General features: G+C 40.8%; 1 protein-coding gene across 15 annotated transcripts in view; it reads right to left on the bottom strand.

Moving 5' to 3' along the window:
- DYNC1I1 (dynein cytoplasmic 1 intermediate chain 1) overlaps positions 1-20256 on the bottom strand; it is a 190981-nt gene that overhangs the window by 3197 nt on the left and 167528 nt on the right. For 8 of the 15 annotated variants that reach the window (XM_080582185.1, XM_080582183.1, XM_080582179.1 and 5 more), the window contains one exon: positions 16545-16670. In XM_080582185.1, coding sequence (XP_080438311.1) covers positions 16545-16670 — 126 coding nt within the window. Of the gene's footprint in view, positions 1-569; positions 15209-16544; positions 16671-20256 lie in introns of all 15 variants that reach the window. The other 7 variants (XR_013947359.1, XR_013947360.1, XR_013947362.1 and 4 more) reach the window with 2 other exon arrangements.

Here is a 20256-nt window from a genome sequence, read left to right as displayed (position 1 = left end):
CATGGCCACAGACAAATAAAATCAAACTCCAGGCTATTACAACTTGAAAATTCTCAAACTTGAAAAATCTCCCTGCAAATATAGGTAGGCAATATGGTTAGCTGACAGATGGAGGAGGGACAGGGCCTTTTTTAATGTCTCGATTGACAAAACAATTAATGATTGAAGTGAAGGCCATCAGCACACAGATGAGAACGCTCAGTGTCCACATGCAATCTAATTACTTAGATCTTTGTTTTATTTTACCTTATTAAATCCTACATACTGCATCATGCTTTCAATGAGGGGCCAGCCCTGCTAAGAGACTGTTAGTAGAACAAACCCCTCTAATAGAAATTCCTCAGGGATGGAGAGGGAAACCTTGGCAATATTGAAGTCAAGGGAAAAATTGACTTTTATTCCCCTACTTCTTTCTGTGAAGTCCCTAAAGCTGAACCACAAAAGTTATAAGGCAAAAGACCACAAATAAAAACAAAAGCATCCACAAACTCCAATTCAAATTCTTGTATGAATTAATGCTCCCCTTCCAGTCATTTTCCATAAAAGTTCTTTCAACTGTGTGTACTTACACTGACAAATGTTGAAGGCCTGTGTCCGACTGTGGACTCTCCTCTTCAGCCTTCCTGCTGAAGTAGTTACACTGCAAATACCAGCGTAAGGGGGAAGAAACGAAGAGATACTTTGCAGAGGAAGGGCAGGGGTTTAGAGCTATTTAGGGGTTCCTCACCCGTTTGGCATTTTTGCCATTTTTCTGTCCACTTCCAGTTACTACAAAGCAGCATGTGTTGAGTTCCAGCAGTCACAAACTCTACACAGAGTAGAAACATTCACCAAAGCATAATAAGGTAATATAATAACTTACATTAACATTTGGGTCATAAGGTTATTTGAATGAACTGACATTAAGGTATGGAGCAGAACAAGAAAATAAACGTTATTAAGTGCTTTCCTTTGATCCCTTCAAAGGGAATGTAAGCGCTACCTGCAGCTAATTAATTGACTAAATTACCCACACTGCTTTAGCCTAAATATTGCGATATATTTAGGTTGCATCAGATGTTAATTCTAACGAGGAAAGCCAGAATTATCAAAGCAATGGGATGACTTTAGCCAAACTTTGTTCAGCTGTTGGAAGAGGGGTAGTTTTGTCTTCTGTCTGGCTTTTAAAATATCAAGAGTTCAGGCTGCAAGTCTATGGACCTCCAAGCGTAACTACAAGTTTACGCATCCAAACAAACCTGCTTCTGCTTGCGAAGTTACATGTGCTCATCTGGTTACAGGAAGGAGAACTTAGTACAAGAAAACATCTTACCAAGATGTTACCAAAAACACTGATTCCATTTTTTATTGGGTGAAGCTATTTAACTCAAGACAACTGGGGTCCTGCCATTTCTCAAAAATCAAATCAATGTTTTCTTTATATCACTCTAACCTTTTTAGACACCCCCCCCCCATTCACTTCCATAAAACATTCCTCCAAAAGCACTCAGTATCTATAAAATTGGTATCTGTAACTGTTTATATATGATCAATAACATATAACTTACTAAATATTATACATATTTAAGATTTTATTTCGGCTAGTCCACAAACTGTTTCTTGACGGCACTCAAAAGCTGATTTACGTGATGCAAACTCTCAGAACGAATTTTTCCACCAACTCCACTACCATGATTTCAGACATGCAGACTTCAGGTGAGAAAAGGTAACTGCCAGGAACGCCCCTCCTGACCGCACGGTGCAGCACAAACACTGCTGGTAAAGGAAACCCTCCCTGGGCAGCACCTCCTAACCAGCAGGCCTAGACCCCCATGTGAAGTGAGCTCAGCTGAACCCCAAAAATGAGACTGGCTGTGCTCTGGACAAAAGGATTATAAATTAGGAGTTGAGATCTCCCTCTCCTCTTGTTCAGCTCCTTCCCCACAGCTAGCGGTAGCTGGACCCTGCCTACTAGTCCTGGCCAACTAGAAGCCCCTTGTCTCTAGGATCACTCGCAACCCCTTCTGTTTTGGTGGTAATGCACTGAGCTGAGCTTTCAGGTCTGGAGATGGTCTTAACAGTGTCTAGATTTGGAAAGACAGGATTTGTCTAGTTGGGTCACGCAGATCAACTACAGAAGGTTGGTTGTTTTCTCCCTATCTTTTTCAGAGTCATGAAGTTACAGTAGACTTAGAAACGTAACAGCTTAGAAGCAACTGCATACAGTTTTGGGTATCACAATATGAGAGGCATATAAAACTATTAGAGTGTCCAAAGGAGGGCTACAAAGGTAATGAAGGGTTGGCAGGGCAAGACATATGAGGAGTGTCTGAGGTCCCTTGGTTTGTTCAGCCCAGAGCAGAGGAGGCTGAGGGGAGGCCTCATGGCGGCCTGCAGCTCCCTCACGAGGGGAGCGGAGGGGCAGGCGCTGAGCTCTGCTCTCTGGGGACAACGACAGGACCCGAGGGAACGGCATGGAGCTGGGACAGGGGAGGGTCAGGCTGGGTGTTAGGGAAAGGTTCTGCACCCAGAGGGTGGTCGGGCACTGGGACAGGCTGCCCAGGGAAGTGGTCATGGCACTGAGCTGCTGGAGTTCACGAAGTGTTTGGACACCGCTCTCAGACACATGGTTTGGTTTTGGGTGGTCCTGTGTGGAGCAAGGAGTTGGCCCCTTGTGGGTCCTTTCCCACTTGGGATATTCTATAACTCTATGAAGGCTTGTAAAGCTTAAAGGCAAGATTGTTCCAACTTGTGCCTATTCTGCACTTGTAGATAAAGGATAAAATAACCAGACTCAAGGGTAGCAACAGCCAGGATCTGCCTGATGAGCACCTGGCTTTGCCCGGCCCACAGGTCAAAGTTCCACGTGATGTACCTTGGGCGTGACAAAATCCTTACCTCAAAGTGCCACCACAGAACCTTTGGATATCCGAAACTTCTGAGGCCTCGGTGTTACCTGGGTGATGACCCTAGCCAAGCACATTACCTACCTGCTAGTCTTCTAGCCCTGAACCACAAACGTGCTCCCCTTGATGCTAACACTGACCAAGGAGATGGCTTATACACATTCTGGTAAGAGAATAAGGGACTTCCCTCTCTCCCTGAGTCTCACCAGGCAAGCCAGTCACATGTAGAAGCACAAACGGGGGTTTCATCAGGAACAGCCTCCTCCATCTTCTCATCAAAGCAGAGATTTCCTCATTGTGCACAGCTTCCAATCCACACACCAGAGATAGTGCAAACACAAACTGTGTTTCCTGTGTTTTTTACAGAAACTGTGCTCTTAGGAACTTCACCAAACATTAATACTCAGAAAATCTTCATGCAGAACTCAGGAAGAGGAGATGCTCAACACCAGACACCTGTCAACACCACCAGTTGTGCCAGCTAGTGCTGGGCTGCCCAAGCAAGCAGAAAAACAACAGAAAAACAGTGCCTGAAGACACAAATCAGCATAAATTTAACTTCATTTTCAGATTCAACACCTGGTAACACTTGTTCTTTTAATTTAGGTCTATTTTAAAAAAAAAAAATTTTGAGCCTGAACAACACCACCGCAAAACAAAACAAAAATCCAACCTCTGAATATGGCTTTTAGAGGAATCTATCCAGGAGGTTGAAATAAGATATTATAACATATTTCAAGTTTTTCAGTATATTCCCCTCCTATCCATCTTTTTTATTGCTTAAAGTGTTTCAGCTCAATTTATCCAAATCTCTGTATAGCTTCAGTTTCCTTGAAAAAACACTTTCCCGCAAATGAATTATTCAATGAGGATATTTCACTTGATTCCTGGCTCACTGCCTTTCCTGGAGCCTCTAAGTCTTTGAGATGAGGGTGGACAACTCTTTCTGCCTCCATCCCTCCATGCTCTTGTCCAGCACCACTCTCCTGTGAGGGCTGCGGACTCTCCTAAGAAGGAGGAAAAACACAATAGCAATTTCAAGAGCAGCACTTTGGAGTAGATGGCTTCCCAAACTCTCAGAAGGAGCACAGTAGACTGTATTCAACCTATTTTATTTCTTTTTAATGACTGTACCTCATGGGTCAATTTACCTGTCACTATGATACTGGTATAGAAACTGCAGCACCGATTACTGGTTAAAGAACTGTGCAATCCGAATCACCAGGTTAATAATCACGTTTTTTTCATCTTCACCTGGAGTTTGGATACCTCAGATGAAAAATAGGCACAGGAAAGCCTTTCTCAACATCGTCTCTGACTCCTGGGTTAATATGGAGGACTGAATTTTTCCAACCCAAACGATCTATAATCGCCTCTAACACACATGTTCCCTGAACACAGGTGTAAAAGGAGAATCTGAAAATGAAGCGTTACACCACGGCTTGGAGCAATCTGCCAAACGTATGTGGTCTGCAGACGGCCTGCCGAACCGTATTGCCACACACTGTTTTCAATTAGACATTTGCAGACGAGCCTGCATGGTGGTCCAAGATACACTTTAAGGGTGATAGAGGTTCCCGAGTCAAGAATAGGTAACCCATTCAAACAGTTTATATAAGTACAATGCTTTATTTTTTATTTTCTTATTTTTGTATATAGAAAACGTTATTCTGACCTAAATTACGCGATGGGTTTCTATAGCTAGTCACTGTACTCTGAGAAATCAGGAACTTTCTGATCAACCTGCATCCTTTATTAGTTGCATTTGGGTTTTCTGCTGTTCGGAGGTAAAAGTTGGTCTTATTTTAGACAATCCTATTGACTTGCCTCCACTTTGACAGAGCTGTATGTGCAAAAAAAACTTCACATTCAACAGGGAAAATCAAAACGACATGAAAATTCATGCTCCTCATATCTAAAATGCTCTGTTGCTATTATAATTTTTGACAAAGGCAGGTTAATCACTCTTTGAAGAGCTAGCTAATTAAAGCACGAGAAAACATTCAGATTAATTTGAGTTTGTGAAAAACAGCAAGTACAGCAAACCAACTTTAATGACTGAAATCTTAGAATTCACACTAAGTTATCTCTGTGTGTGGTTTATCACCATCTTTATATTCTTTCAGTTTAATAACATCACCAAATAAATGCAGCTTCGGAAGAATATCATTTTAGCTCTTTTCCCTAGGTAGAATTTTTGTCAACCTATATTGTCCTTATCACCTTCTAAAATTACGTGCTGCATTGAAAAGAAATCTGCTGCAAATACTTTGTGCAATGGATTAACATCTGAATGCATTTATGACACTGTAGGTAAAAATATTTTATGATGATAAAATATAACTATTTCAGCTTCATCTTTTCTACAAAGTAGAACAGACAAATCGGTCTAATTCTCTGGGTAAAAGGGAATACTTGTGGGATGACGATCATAATGCTTACAAATCAGAAACAAGAGCGATAGTTCTCCTTTAAACAACTGATCTTATCTTCCAGAGTTCAACAGATGTTATTATCACTGACAGGGAGGTAAAAACAGATATATAGATGTAAATATTAAATATCTTGATACACACACGCAGTCAGCAGGCATGCACCTATTCTGGCCCTGGTCTTGCCCCGCAGAATCCATTACAGAATGCCTTTGACATTTTTCTCAACCTATATGGATTTCTTTTTTCCTGAAAAAGCCTATATTTTTCCAGGCAACACCCTATGCCACACACATGGATGGAAACAAAGTGGGAGGTAATATGCAACGGAATGGCCACCAAAGTAACCAAGAGCACCCTTTTCACATAACTATAGTACCACTGTATTTAACTCTTGGGAGAGCTGAGCATCACTGCTAACAATGGATGAAACCACTGGCAGGAACTCAAACCCCACATACTGCATGCAGATGATTTTAATAAGACACAGTGTTTAGACCACAAAGGATACACTCCAGAGTAGCTCTATATATATTTGTTTACTTAATTGAAGGGGTGGAATACCATAGGCAGCCTAAATACTGCATTTATTCTATGCACAGCAGTCAGTCTAGTGTCACAGACACAGTATACACCACCCTTCTATGAAGTTAATTACTTAGCCCTCATCTAGATTAATGTCTGTTGTGATTTATTTCTTTGCAATTCACCAGCAGGCTCTGATTTAACTAGTGCTGCCATAGTAAAAAGAAGACAAAATATTAGTTTATATGACAAAAAAGCTTAATCCCAAACAGAAACAGAACATAATTTTAGCAAATTTCAAGTTTTTCTCCTAAGGAGAACAGTAGCTGCTAAATTGTTACATATTTGATGGCAAATTGTGTTTTGAATACAAAACAAACAATGGTGTTATTTTAATAATATACATGTAAAGAGCAAAGATGCACTGTGTAAAGCTCCTACATAGGAATCCAAGCTTTGAATGCCTATTAATTCTTTACTAAACTTAGTCGTCTTTGTCTCTAGCAGTCATCTTGATGCCAGGCTAACAGGAGAGAGGGAGAACAGACTAAAACAGTCTGTAAATTATACATACAAGACACACAAATGCACGTTAACAGAACAGAAAGACTGCAGGCTCTTAACACTTCAAAGATAGGAAATGTCAAAGTTAGGGTTAACTCCCCTAATGCTACTCATTTTGCATTATGATACCGTCTTTAATCTTTATCAAAAAAAAGGTAAAAAAACACAACACAAAACCTGTGCTGGAAGCAAACACCAATTACAGAAAATTTCAGCCTGGAGGATTAGTACTTGATTGGGCATATGAAAAAGAAAACAAGGAAGTGGAAAGTATCTTTAATTGTAGACAACACTACAGTTCCACCTATAATATCAGAGTTGGCTCAGACTCTCCTGAAATAATTAGAAAGCATGATGTCCGAGCTACCAAACAGATTTTTCTTCCCTCAATTAATGTATCGAAATGCTATACTTGATTATCAACTACAGAAGATAAAATGTTGAGTAACTCCAAGACTCTTGAGAGGATAAAGTTGAAATTTTGATTACTATTGTTTGCTTAGACCACCTCTTAAAATACAAACTTAAAATTATAAGCTTATGGTCTATTCTTAAGCTACAGAATTTCCCCGGTGCTTTTGCCAGGCATGCTGTGGTAGTCCTCACCTACAGATCTACTCAGGTCCTTGGAGATGAAAGAAATTTAATATAATTCAACAGCTACAAAAGCAGAAAGAGCATCTGCTGTGCTTCAGAAAAGCTAATAATTTTGCTACAGAAGAGGTGTCCTAAGCAGCAAAGATGTTACAGTTCCTACCTTTCCACCACTTCTGCAGTGCCACCAATTTACAGGTTAAGAAAAAAAGTCAGGTATATTGGTTTCCCATGAGGATCCTAGTCCTGAGAGTGGAATTTATGGAAATAAATTTAATATGGAAATTAAAGCCACTGATTTTTTTTCTCTCTCTTTAGTTTCAGGACATTTAATGCTCTGAATTAAGTGGTCACATAAGAACTTCTTCTCTACCAAATTATATGATCAATTATTATTGCACTAAAAAATGTAAAAATGCCAAATGGATCAAAACGAGATGGTAAGGAGCCTTCAACCTGTTGTTCTTTCCAATACCTGACAACTACATCGATTTGGAAGAACTACCCCCATCATTTTATCATTTTTACTTTAAATATGAGAACTTCAGCCTCTGGAGCAACTGCACCGGCCAAGGTGTCTCCTTGGAAGTCCAGCTGAATGAAGGGCCACTGCCTCAGGGAAGAAACAAATCACGGTATCTTCAGCTTTGTTGGCTTCCTTTTTTAAACCAAGCCAGCCAAGCCCACTCCGTGGTTCAGTCCGGAACAGGAACCATGAAGGACTTTTGCCACTGCCTTCTGGCTCCCAGATGGCCGACGGATTCCCACCAATGCTAGCCTATGAACTGCTCTTTTTTTTGGAGAAGTTTGTTTCCATGAGGATTCCTTCCCTTCCATTTTGCATCTATTACCTGCAAAAGCTCATCCACAAAATAGCATTTTTTTCCTTCGTTTCAGACATAGGCAAAGATACATTTCATATTTAAATTAAACACTGCACGTGGAATTTTGGCTGCTGAATACGATGTATTAGGGCTCAGCTTTCCTCAATTGATATTTTAATGTAACCGTTACCTTCCAAGCCGTGAATTAAATAGTTTTCATGTTCAAAATACATACCATTTTGCTAAACATTAAAAAAAAATTAAAAACATAATTAAGGATTCCCAAAATGAAAACTGGTATTGGATGCAACAGGTTGAAACCACAGATGCATCATGAAGAAAATTAATTATACAAAGCAGCCCTTGTTTCAGAAGTGTTTAACAACACAATGATAGCATATGAATTTCAATTAGATTTGCAAATTGCTGCATGCAAACTGAGTTTAAACTAAATTTTGTGTTTGGTACTTTTTCCCTTCCATACTCCGCATTACTTAAAGCTATGAAAATTTTCCACACTTGCATAAAAACTTTCAGAGAAAACTTTCAGGGGGGATAAAAACTTTCAGAGAAAATACTACCCAACAGCCTAACCAGATATTTAAAATACATACCCTGCAAAACTATTAGCATGCATTTACTTGAGCTCTGTTCCCCACCAGTTTTCCATGATGCAGGTCCAGAACACGGCAGATTAGCTAAAGCATTTACTCTGTCTCCACTGCCTCATGTACACCTACTATGAAAAGCCTGGACCCAGACTGTCTTTTCCTCTGAGCCTCTTCAGAGATTTTCAGGAGAAGCAATAGCTGAGGAGCTACTAGTTACTAGTGAGGCCACCACTGCTGCCGATGCAACAAATACACAGTGGATGGACTCGTACATCAGATCCAGTGCCTGCCTTTTCTTCTTTCTCTTGTTCTCTACACTGTTTTCCAGCAGGAAAATACGTACATGAAGGCTGTCACACACTGCCCGCCCTTCTACCCATTCTGCAGGCATTACTGTGCAGAGAGGGACTGATCTCTTACAGTTTCTCTTCTGCCACTCTCGTCGCTTCGTTATCTGAGTGCCTTCTAATAGCGCATTAAGCTACATGATTAACTCCTGTTACATGTGGCTTGTTCTCTCTGATCCTCTCTGCAGGGGGAGAATCTGGGCCTTTGCAAGGGAAAAGGAAACATACGTCGGCTTTAAAAGTAGTGTGCAAATGAACAGAAAGGACTGGAGCCAGATTTCTGCTGGTTGGTTGTTTTGTTTTTTTTTTTTTAAGCTTTTTATTTCATATGATGAGGGCTTGAGGAATTCTTACAACAGATATCTGTATCATACTGGAAATTCACGTCTTTTCACCCTGTGAAATTCTCCGGGGAGCTAGTAAGATATTATCTTAAGGTAAGGATTAAGAATTAATTTAAGTTTTAGGATGACTACCTAATCTTCCTTTTCTATCTGTTTTTGCTAATGCCTGCTTAACTCTATTGTCTAATCAACAAATGAGATAAAGGACACCTTTGTTAAAGATCCGGTACCTTCTCCTTTAGTTTTAACAAATAATCTTCCAGTACTAAAATGAAGGTGGAACTTCATTTATATGTATAGCAAAACAGAAGAAACACCACCTTTACCAAGAACAAGTGTACACGATGGCATCGGGCAGGAAAGTGACCCTGTATGCCAGGTTTGATCTACTGCAAGATAGCATTCGAACACATCACAAGCTCCACCTTGAGCGGATGTTTTTTCCCCACCTTCCCTACTCGCTTGGAACTTCAGTCTTCAGACAGTCTGAAATATTCTTCTGACGTTAAGCTAACACACGGTCAGAGAAGTTGTGAATGCCCCATCTCTGAAGGTGTTCAAGATCAGGTTGGACAAGGCCTTGGTCAACCTGATCTTGGCATCCCTTCCCATGGCAGGGGTTTGGAACTGGGTGATCTTTGGGGTCCTTCCCAACCCAAGCCGTTCTGTGATTCTGTGATCCTATGGTCAGCTTGCAGCCACATGCTCTGGTAACAGCTGTGTCCTCAGCCCCAGAAGTTCTCCCTCTCTGGCACTAAGCACTCCTATCATACATATTCCCACATGAACCACCAGGCTCAGACCTCCTCAGCTAGTTGCACCACGTTGTTCAGTCTCCTTCTGCAGGCCAGTCTCATTTCCTAGTAACGCAGACCCACATCTCTCCCTGAGCATGTTTCAAATGGTCTTTTAAAATACACGTATTTTTAAGTATGAAGGGAAACAATGCTGAAGTCACCTTTTAAATAATGTTCGTTTTGTCAAGCTGCTTTGTGAGTCGGGAGGCCACAGGGACGGTGATTTAGAGGGGCAGCAGAGCAGCAAGGCACCACAACCTGCAAAAGGTGGCAGAGAAAGGAAACCTCATGGCCCTAGGCTGATGCTGGAGATAAACAGCTTCAGCCGCCAGATGCAGGTCTTGGGTAAGTCTGTAGAGTTCCTTCATGGCTCAGTTTCCCTCTTGAAAAAAATACTCCCCTAATATGAGAGCACTAGAAGTGCAAGACCCTATTCCAGTCTGCTGTGATGAAGCCTACTTAAGTACCAAGACAGACTGAAAAAACAAGACTACTCATTTCTGTCTCCATTTCTTATCACTGACAAGCACACAGTCACAAATACGAGCGTATACGGGTGCTCACAGGCATAAACGTATGCATTTATATGTCAGGATATAGCCAAGTCTTGTTTTAAACTGCAGAAGTAGTTAAATGCTTGGTTTAAACTTATCAACATAATGTTGTTTTTCTACAGGAGAATAAACCAGCGCTTACATAAAGACCTCAAAGCATTCACAGCAACCTAAAGTAATGAATATTGTAATGAGAAACACAAGTATTTAGGGTGATAATGACTGGACTTTGCTCTACTTAGATCGGCTCACCCCCTATGGAGGCTACCAAAGCTTAAAGATTTTATCACCCTAGTAATCAGCAATGGGTAATGGCCTTCATAAAACACAGTAATTAAATTGACTGATTTCAAACTAGTGCATTTTTTTCATTAGGGAGTTCTTATTTAACCTACTTCAAAAAAATCCCTTTGTGAATAGTGGCTGTATCAGTCTAAATTCAAATGACAAGGGACAAAGAGCTTGTTCTGTTCAATATTTCAGTTACTATTTTAAGTATAAAGCTAGAGTTCCCAATATGCTGTCGTTGCCGTTTTTTTGGTCATCTCTAAGAGCTTCCAGTTTTAAAAGTCTCTCAAGACTGCACATTATAAAACCGGGGACAGAGGAGAAGCAAATCAAAACCCTAGTTCTTTTACATTTTCCACAAACTCTTAAAAGATTCTGCTTTGTTAATACATGCTTTTAAAATCCTCCGAGGCCAACGTTGCAGCCTTCATAGCAAAAATATCAATGGTGAAATTGAGGCTCTGCCTCACAATCCATTCAATCACCCTTTATGCCTGGCTTGTGTTGTTTGTTGTAACTATTGTGTCTCACTTGATCTTTGTATGCTTTTGAAAAGAACTTGGTTGTAAGCACAACCTCTTATTATTGCTCAAATTTGCCTTCATGATATGTATGTGAGCCATTTATCTGTGTTCCAAGAACACTTGTAATTCAACACAGATTTTAAAATAAAATATTTTATAGCAAGTCTCAGCTTTGCTTTTGTGGCAAAAACATTTCCTCACTCCATATATGCTCTACAAGAGCTTTACAATGGCAGAAGTAAACCTACTGGAAAATCTACCTGGATAAGTTAATGACATAAAACCTAGTTTCATATTTCTCTCTCTGCACAACAGAACTTCAACTGCACGAAAGAGAAGCTGGCTATGTTTTCTGTATGAAATCCACAGTGAAATTCAGGGATCTCTAGACAGGATTACAAAGTACCAATCCTTCTGCACTCTAGCCATGTGACTAAATAGCCATGCTGAAATGTGAGAGTTGGTCATGAATATGCATGGCTCCCTGTCTTGAACCCTAAGACTCTCAGAACAGCTGCTACAGGCTGCTGAAATCAAAGCGACTTATTTTACAGGAACCAATGGGATATTCCTTATGGCACCAACACATCCACATATTTCAGGCAGTTGCCAGCTCCTCCTTCACTGGTCATGTTCTTGAAAATGAGATATGGGGCAAATATCCGTCATGGAGCAAATGGGGAAGTATGCAAACTGCTTGATGCAGCAGCCAGAAAGCGGCTTACAGAGACGTTACCTCTGAAACCTGACAGAGTCGTGTAGATGTCAACACGATGCTGATTTCACTGCAAGAATAAAGGACAGAGGTAATAACTGTTTAAAGAATCCCATGTAATTGCTTCCTGTGGCAGTGCCAGCTTTCCTGGATGGTCCAGGGAAAGATCTTTTCTTGCTTTTCTCCAGTTTCACTTGTCATACTAGTCATCCTCAAAAAGCATGACTAGAATCAGCTGTTGGAAAGGCCACCAAACAGATGCAATGGTATGTCCTGTAACTGGTTTAACAAAATAATGAATAAGCTCATGGTGATTAGTTTCAAACTCTCCAATACTGTGCTGAACTTACTTGAACTATATTCTGTTACAATCAAATAATAAATCATTGATTTCCAGTTTCAATCTATTCATTCACAACGCAAACAAAATATGACCAGGAAGAGATTAATGGGAAAAAAAAAGAAAGAATGGAAGGTGGAAGAGAAGCTGCTTCTTTCACAACCAGAGGCGCAAATGGCATTCTCAATAAGCCAGGTAAGCAACAAACGTGGTTGTTAGAGAATATTTATGACAGCGGCAACTGTGTAACATCACTGAAGCATGCACAACGGGAGCAAGCTTTCTAGAAAATGTATGTACAAAAGAGACATGTAGTTAGGTCTAACTATCAATCATCTGGACATGTGAATAAATCTATAGTCAGTGGTCCATGTTCTGCTAAAATCAACTTCTACCATATAGAAAACTTGCTGCCCTGTAAATAATCCATAAGACTAAATAAGATAAAACACATTTTACATACTATCATCACAATAATATCTCAGCTACTAGACCGGCAAAGGTTTGCATCTTTATATCTGTCATAGAGTAAAGTGTATTTACAGTGACTGGTTATATCCTCTTTTCAAGTTATTTAGGTTTAAGATCACATCACACTGAAACAATCATGGTTTTTTGTTGTTTGTTTAGGTTTTTATTTTGTAATTCACAGTCTTTAAATCAGTGGTTACTGATCCACAAGAGCACATCTATATGGACTATTTAAGTCTCTTCTCCCTTGGAAGTGTGTGTATAACTCCCATTAATGCTAATGGGCATAAAGCACATGCATTGAGGAGAAAATAGACCCCTCACTGTGAAAATAAATGTGTTCAGTTATTTTCAGACACGATGCTGAAATCAAACAACTAAGAGTACATAGTATAAGGAGATAACATTATATAGCCTAACTGAAAATGTCACCATTATTTTTAACTCTCTGATCATGGACTCTGCCACCTTCATGTTTCTGCCATACCTTGTGTCATAACGACTATGACTGCATAACATCTTAAGAAGGGCCAAATCCTAAGCAATCCAGGCAAAACAGCCCCTTTCTCAAGTTCCTTGCCTTCACAAATGATGCAAGGTTAGGCCTCGCGTCTTACATTTTCACTTAGGCCATACAATGGTTTTGCTTTACACCATATAGGTTATAGGTTATATAGGTTATATAACCTATATGTATAGGTTAATAGCAGCAATCACTGTTCTCTAGGTCTTTAAAACTGCGATGAATCTACCAAAGTAAATATCCCTATCACTTAAATTTATTCCTTAATGATATGATATTGTTATGTTTTCTGCTCTGATCAAAACTCATGGGGTCGACTCTGTATGTTCAAGCATGTAAGAAAATTTGCTTACATGGTAATGTGAAATTCAAAGATGTTGTAGTATGATTCTATGATAATAAAGCACAGTAACATATATATCCAGATCTCTTTGACTGAGCCAATGTTTTATGAACTGACAGCTAATCTAACATGATAATTTGGATCAGCCACAAGAAAAGGAAGGCTTTAAAAGGGTGCAGTAAAAGTGGAGCATTAATGTCTTTGGTGAAGATATTTAGGGTCTTTGTAAAGTGGCCTGCTGACTTTCTAATGCAAGTAATCACGCTCACCATCCTAAATCAGAGAGATGCACCTTCAAATAAATGGATGCTACTGAGTTATCAGTCAGGCAGGGCTGAGTTCTTCCAGTGATGAGGCCTTTTCAGAAGTCAGTGCTGGAGGAGATGGGTGGGGTGCGGCAGCTGAAAGGTCATCTGCCGTGGCTGAGTGTCAGGCTTTGCAACGTAGCTGAGACAAAGAGGAGATCTGGGCACCGCCAGGTGCTGTGTGGTCCAGCTCTCAGCCACGCGCTCACATCACGTCCCTTCTACTGTCACTGATGCTTGGAATCAGTTCATGGAGAAAAATATCCCAACAAAACAAAAAAAAGTCATTACTTCTCTGCTGATTTAGCTCCTTCACCATAATGTGGGGTCTGACGTGCGCTACTGGTACCAGCACAAAAACTGGACAGCAAAGGATATGGCACGGGATGATTGGCTGATGGGCGGAGAAGGAGTGCCCCCTTTAAACGATTAGGCCAGCCCTGTCATGCCCCTGCATCAAACCCCTGCAGAAAGGACAGTCAGAGGAGGACGCCAGCTGAGCCAAGGAACTGGCCAGTGCCTGCATACTAAAGTAGAGGGAGCCTAAGGCTGACATATTTCTGCCAGACACTTCCAAAAGCACACGGACACGCTGTGAATTCACTGCGCGCCGTGCCTGAGGACAGCTGAGCATGAAATAACTCATCAGAGGGCTCTTTATGAACTGGCACAGAGGGTTAACGAGCGAAGAGGCTATTCCTCACTGTCCGAGCCCTCAGTTCTAGGCTCTCAAACTGCAAAGTATTTCTGCAACTCACTTAAGGCTTTAGAGTGACAAGAGCTGTGCCAGAGAATAGCTGAGCAACCTTTCTTTTCAAACCAGAAAAAGCCACCCTAACAGCACAGCAGCTCTGGCAGCTTCTGAAGCAGGAATTACTGCAGAGACTGATGCTGTCAGAATGAACCAGGCAACAAATTAATGAGTTCCTTCATTACAAAAGAGGAGGAGGCGTGGCAACAGCCCATGACCTGTCAGCTGCTATGTGGACGGACATCTATCCAACTGTGTAAGTACGGATGGAGCTGAGCTGGAGACCCTGGGGCTCTGCACGGACAGAACACAGAACATCCACGAAGCAGAACACGTTACTCTGAAACTGATCAGGACTCATGCAAATAAACACTGTTGAACAGCTCTTTTCTTTTTCCTTTTCGAGTAATAGAAAACTGACTTTCCTTCTGATCGGAGTTGATCGCTGTGACTCATTTTGCAAGTTGAGTTCTGATTATAGAGAGGAAAAGGACAAAAACTTAAATATTACTTCTTCTGCACAGTAACAGTAAATCTATTTTCTCCTGGGTGAGCTTGCAGGGATAAACAATCCTATGAATGGTCTGGTGTATGATATGCAAAAAAACAACATTTCTGGAGCCTGTCTAGACTCCCAGACAAGATCAGATCATGCTGTCATCACAGACATTTCCACAGCCTGTCATATCACTTCGAAGACAGAAAAAACACCTTTTCAGAACAGTCATGCAAAACGAAAAATAAACAAAAACAGCCTGACCTGCAGTGTTGTAGTGCAAGCCTGAATGCAGTAACCTTAGCCAATTTAGAGATTACGCTAACAATACGGCACGAAGTTTCAGCAAACATTTGTGAGGAAAGGCAACTCCTGCACAAGCAAATGCAATCCAAAAATATGAGTCATGCACAAGCAATTTTGCTATGGGCCATAAAATCACTTTATGAGAGTTACAGATAATTCTGTATGTATTCCATAATGTTTCCCTACTGTGTAGAGATGGATATCTCAGTATCCTATCACAGATAATGACAGAAAACAAATTCTCTACATAAAAGCTGATTGCTCAGAGATTCACCCTTAACTGTTCCAAGGAATTGTAACGCCGACAGAACATTTTATACCTTATTCATCAACACAGAAGTAGATTCTATCAGTGCCAAACATACTGCAGTTTAGATGGCTTTTACAATATGTAGTAGGGTGAATTGAGAGCAGCGTTAGACACAGAATACACATCCTGCTATTTCTCAGCACCCACATACCCTTCATCACACATGCAGCTACCGTCTTCCGCAATGACACCTTTCATCTCCTCCTTTTAGTACCTTTGCACATCTTCAAGCATATTTACCATTATTCAGCACTAAAACAACAGCCTCTTACTCTGTACATGTCATGCTGAGAAAAGCCTACAACATTAAGCCAGTCATGAAATAAGAGATGCTGGAATATAAGAGGTGAACCCTGCAGGACCAACTTCAGAACAAAAGAGATTCTCTTTGTACCTATATTTTCCTCTTCATGTTCCTTTTTAAACTTTTTCCAACTGTACTTAAAAAAATAAAAATAAAAACACTGGATATTTTCAAAAAAAGACTTTCCTCCTGACACTTTCACTAGTTAACTCTTTTGCATGGTGGCTTTACAACTAACATGCTGTTGGCAACCCGAACCAACAGGGACTCCACTGAAAGCCAGATGGTATATTCTTTGGAGGTGTCCCACGACTAACAATGTAAGATCTTTTCTCAAACTTGGATGTGGTGACTTGCGGGACCTGAGCTTTGAAAACACTAAAAATAATACCTCTCCAACATCATAGATCCATATACGGCCTTCTGAATCACCAACTGCTACCTCCTTCCCAGCCTGGGCCCAGCGGACACGGTTGAGGGCAGAAGCTCCTTCTATTGTCACGCTAGCTGTGGGAACCTGTTGAAACAATAGGAAAAGAAAGGACAATAAAATCACGCTGCCTGCAAACCCAGGGGTCAGTTTTGAACGTCCAATTTTGCTGGGTGAGTCACAAGCCTCTCGTCAGGGGGGAGGAAAAAAAAAAAAAAGGTTCATTGTTTCTTCAATCACATGTGCTAAAAGAGAGAGTAAGAGATTGCTTAGAATGAGTAGGGAAGATTTTTCTACTGTAAAGGGCAGTAAATGAAACAATTTTACCCCTTAACTCAGAGACACGTGAAACTGTGTCTGCTTCTTTCTCAAAATTCACTGATTTATGACCAAGAATCAACTGAGGGTAGGACTTGGCTTCGGTCCTACCCTGACTTCTGACCAGGGCCCAAACAACCTGACTGCTGTAGACAAATCCCTGATGCACCCTTGGATTTCATACTCGCCTCTGCAGCTGGATGCAGAGGTCAAAGCTCAGGTACTAATTAAGAAGAGTCCTGAGCTAATCACTTCAGCGAGGACACAGCAGAAGGTGAGAACAGCTGAGCAGACATTTAGGAACTCCTACAATAGATTCCCACAATTCTCTTGTGCATCCCCGTACTCCCAGGAGCCTTCTTCTTGTTTAACTACACCTGGATGCTGTTTAATTTCCAAACTCCCTCCCTGCCCCAAGCCGACCAACAAACTTAACAGGTGACCCGCAAGAATACATAAAGGTGCTGGTTAACATGTGGGATGAATAAAGAACGCGATCTTAGGAGAAGTATTTGCAATCTACGCTGGAATGAGGGCATCAAAAGAAGCTGCAGGAGGAAGGAACCGTGTGGGTGTCTGTCCCAGATAGGCAGATCACTCACTTGATTCAGGTCACCTCATAAGACGAACGACAGTAGCCTGCGAGCCTGCTGATGCTCCACCCAGCTCCTTTAACAGGAAAACCTGCCTGAGCAAGGAGCCTGCAGCTTGGCACGGCAGCCTCCTGGACGAGGCTTTTTAGTTTTCGTGCTTTTTAAATCAGGGCAAACGGGGTAGGATGGGAGCGCCAATAGCGGCTCCCCCACCAGATCGCCTCACGGGAACAGGCCTAAGGCACACGTTGGGATGGGGACAAGGGGATGCTGTGGGATCTACAACTGGAGGCGGAGCTGGAGAACAGTCCTGGCGAGAAGAGGCAGCTGGACAGGAGCCAGAGCCTGGGCCACCTCTGCAGGAGCGACGGGAGCCCTCTGGTCCCCATTGTGGGCAGGCTGCTGCACGAGAGGGAAGTGAGCAGCTTGGAGGTGGCATGGAAACCTGGTCTAAAATTCGAGAAGTCTTCCTGCCTTCACCTCAGTTCCCAGGCTATAGCGTTATACAGTAGTTGCCAGACAGCTCCAGAGATCCACAAGAAAAATGATTTTAAAGCAAACACTGCAGAGCTTCCCTGCTGTCAGCTCTACGGCCTCCAGCGAGGTGCGTGGCGGCGGGGAGCCCAACCCCTGCGGCTGCCTGAGGCTCTGGGCACTGCGGCGGGGCTGCTGGCCCTGCACCTCTCCGCCTGGATGTTCCCCGTCACAGACCCTGCCCAAACCGAGCAGGCACCTGCCAGCCCACCGGGCCTGGCAAGCTGAGATGTCTTCTCCGTAAAGGGCCCGGGACACTACCCTTTATGCAGCCCCGCAAGTGGAATGAGAAAGGATTTTGTCTGTGGGGCGATGTAGAAATAACGCTGGGTAACAATCAGAAAGCAGATACTGTCCTCCCCCTTTAGGAAGTCATTCAGATGCAAATAAGCTCCTGGCCTCGTCTCTGGGTTGTGCAAGGCCGAGGTCCTGTCCAAGGCAGCCTCACTGATGAGCGCTGGCACGCTCCCGCTCCTCGTCCCAAGCATGTTACTCGTTAGCATGCTACAGCCGAGGGCTTCAATCTGACGTGGGGTCACTGATCCAGGATACCATCGCATTAAAAAATGAGCAAGTTTTACTCTTCTGATCACTGAGTTAAAAAAAAAAAAAACCAACTATTTTAATTCCATCCAAAATTAATTTCATAACATTTGGAAACGGGTTTCTTCAAACAACGACTAAATGCCACATTTTTCGAGCACTAATCCACTAACCAGCTACGTTTCTCAGAAAACTGTAGATCAAAGATATTTGTTTCAAATGAGCTCCACAGCTTAGATTTAAGGCACTGAATTTTTAGCAAAATCTTTCAGAAGGGTGAAATCTATAACTCCAGAACTGTTTTTTGTTGTTGTTAATACAGCATTCTTTCAGTGTTCCACATAAAAACACGCAGCATGCATGCTGCAGACACAAGACACAACCCATGGTGTTTTTTTTTTTTTTTCGAATCCAATGGTTTTGTAAAATCCTATTACTATTCCACAAAACTATCTAGCAAAATAAAAAGCAATCATGCAATAGTGTTTAAAAGTCTAAATAGAAAACCTTTTCTCCAGCGATACAGGATAAAATATATTCAAACCATAGTATCTTAAAATAGATTTGTCTACCTGGAGAAGTGATAGGTTAAATTACACATGCCTATTTTAGATTTTAAAGATACGAGGTTATTTTATAATGGTAGCATTATGTTGCTAAAATTACATTTAAAATACCTTATAAATTCTCTGAAGTTGCTTGTCAGATTTTTAACAGTTTTGAAATAAGATTTTACAAGGTAACAGATTAAGATGCAGTCAGAAAAACCTGCATGGTAAGAATATACATATATATATATATATATACACACACATAAACATATATATATTTGCACTTTTATTGCTTATGTAATGTCTAAACCTGCTTGCAAATAGATCTACCTGTTTTTAGAAACAGACACCATCTTCATATTTTCAAAGCTAAGGTAGGGCATACATAGTATGTTTGAAAGGAATATAACAGAGCAAGAATAAGTAATTTTATCTATAAACTGCTATTAGCCTCATCCATAACCAAGATTCATTAATAACCTACAGACTTTCTCCAGCCTCGAACAAAAAAATAAATGTAATGAACACATACATAACAAATCGGCATTTGCTAACCTGAAGCTATCAGAAAACCTCATATCCTGATTCTTATAATAATATTCAGTTTGCAAAAGAATGAAGGTGTGAAGTAGTTTTTTTTTTTTTGCTTTTAAAGTTTTTTATATTAATTTATTAAATATAAATCAAACATGATGATTTGCATTGCTACTACAAAAATCACTTCTGGTATCCATAGATCAAAATGCAGCATACAAATACCCTTGGCTATTTTAAACTGAGATTTTAAGAAGAATTAGATTGATTAAATCTATGGTATGGTCAAATGATTTTAGTTACTTTGATTAGAAAGCATCTATTACGCGGGAGAAAAGTTTTTAATAAATATGGGGAGTGACACTAGCGTAAACCGTGTTACAGTTCAAAAATGTGAAGGTAGCATATCATAACTAAAACCAGCTATTTTCTTAATTGGTTTATAAAATAACACCTAAATAATCATGTGGCTTACTTCTCAAATTAAACAAAACTATTAATAACAATCATATCTGGTTCTCACACAGAGATTTTTATCAATAGCTAGCAGTTAAATACATTAATACACGTGATATTTTCTACCGTTTTCATAAATACTTA

The sequence above is a fragment of the Anser brachyrhynchus genome, assembly GCF_964034855.1.
Source record: "Anser brachyrhynchus genome assembly, chromosome: 2".
Lineage (NCBI taxonomy): Eukaryota > Metazoa > Chordata > Aves > Anseriformes > Anatidae > Anser > Anser brachyrhynchus.
Note: the sequence above shows the minus strand (reverse complement) of the source record. Positions and strands in the feature narration are given on the sequence as shown.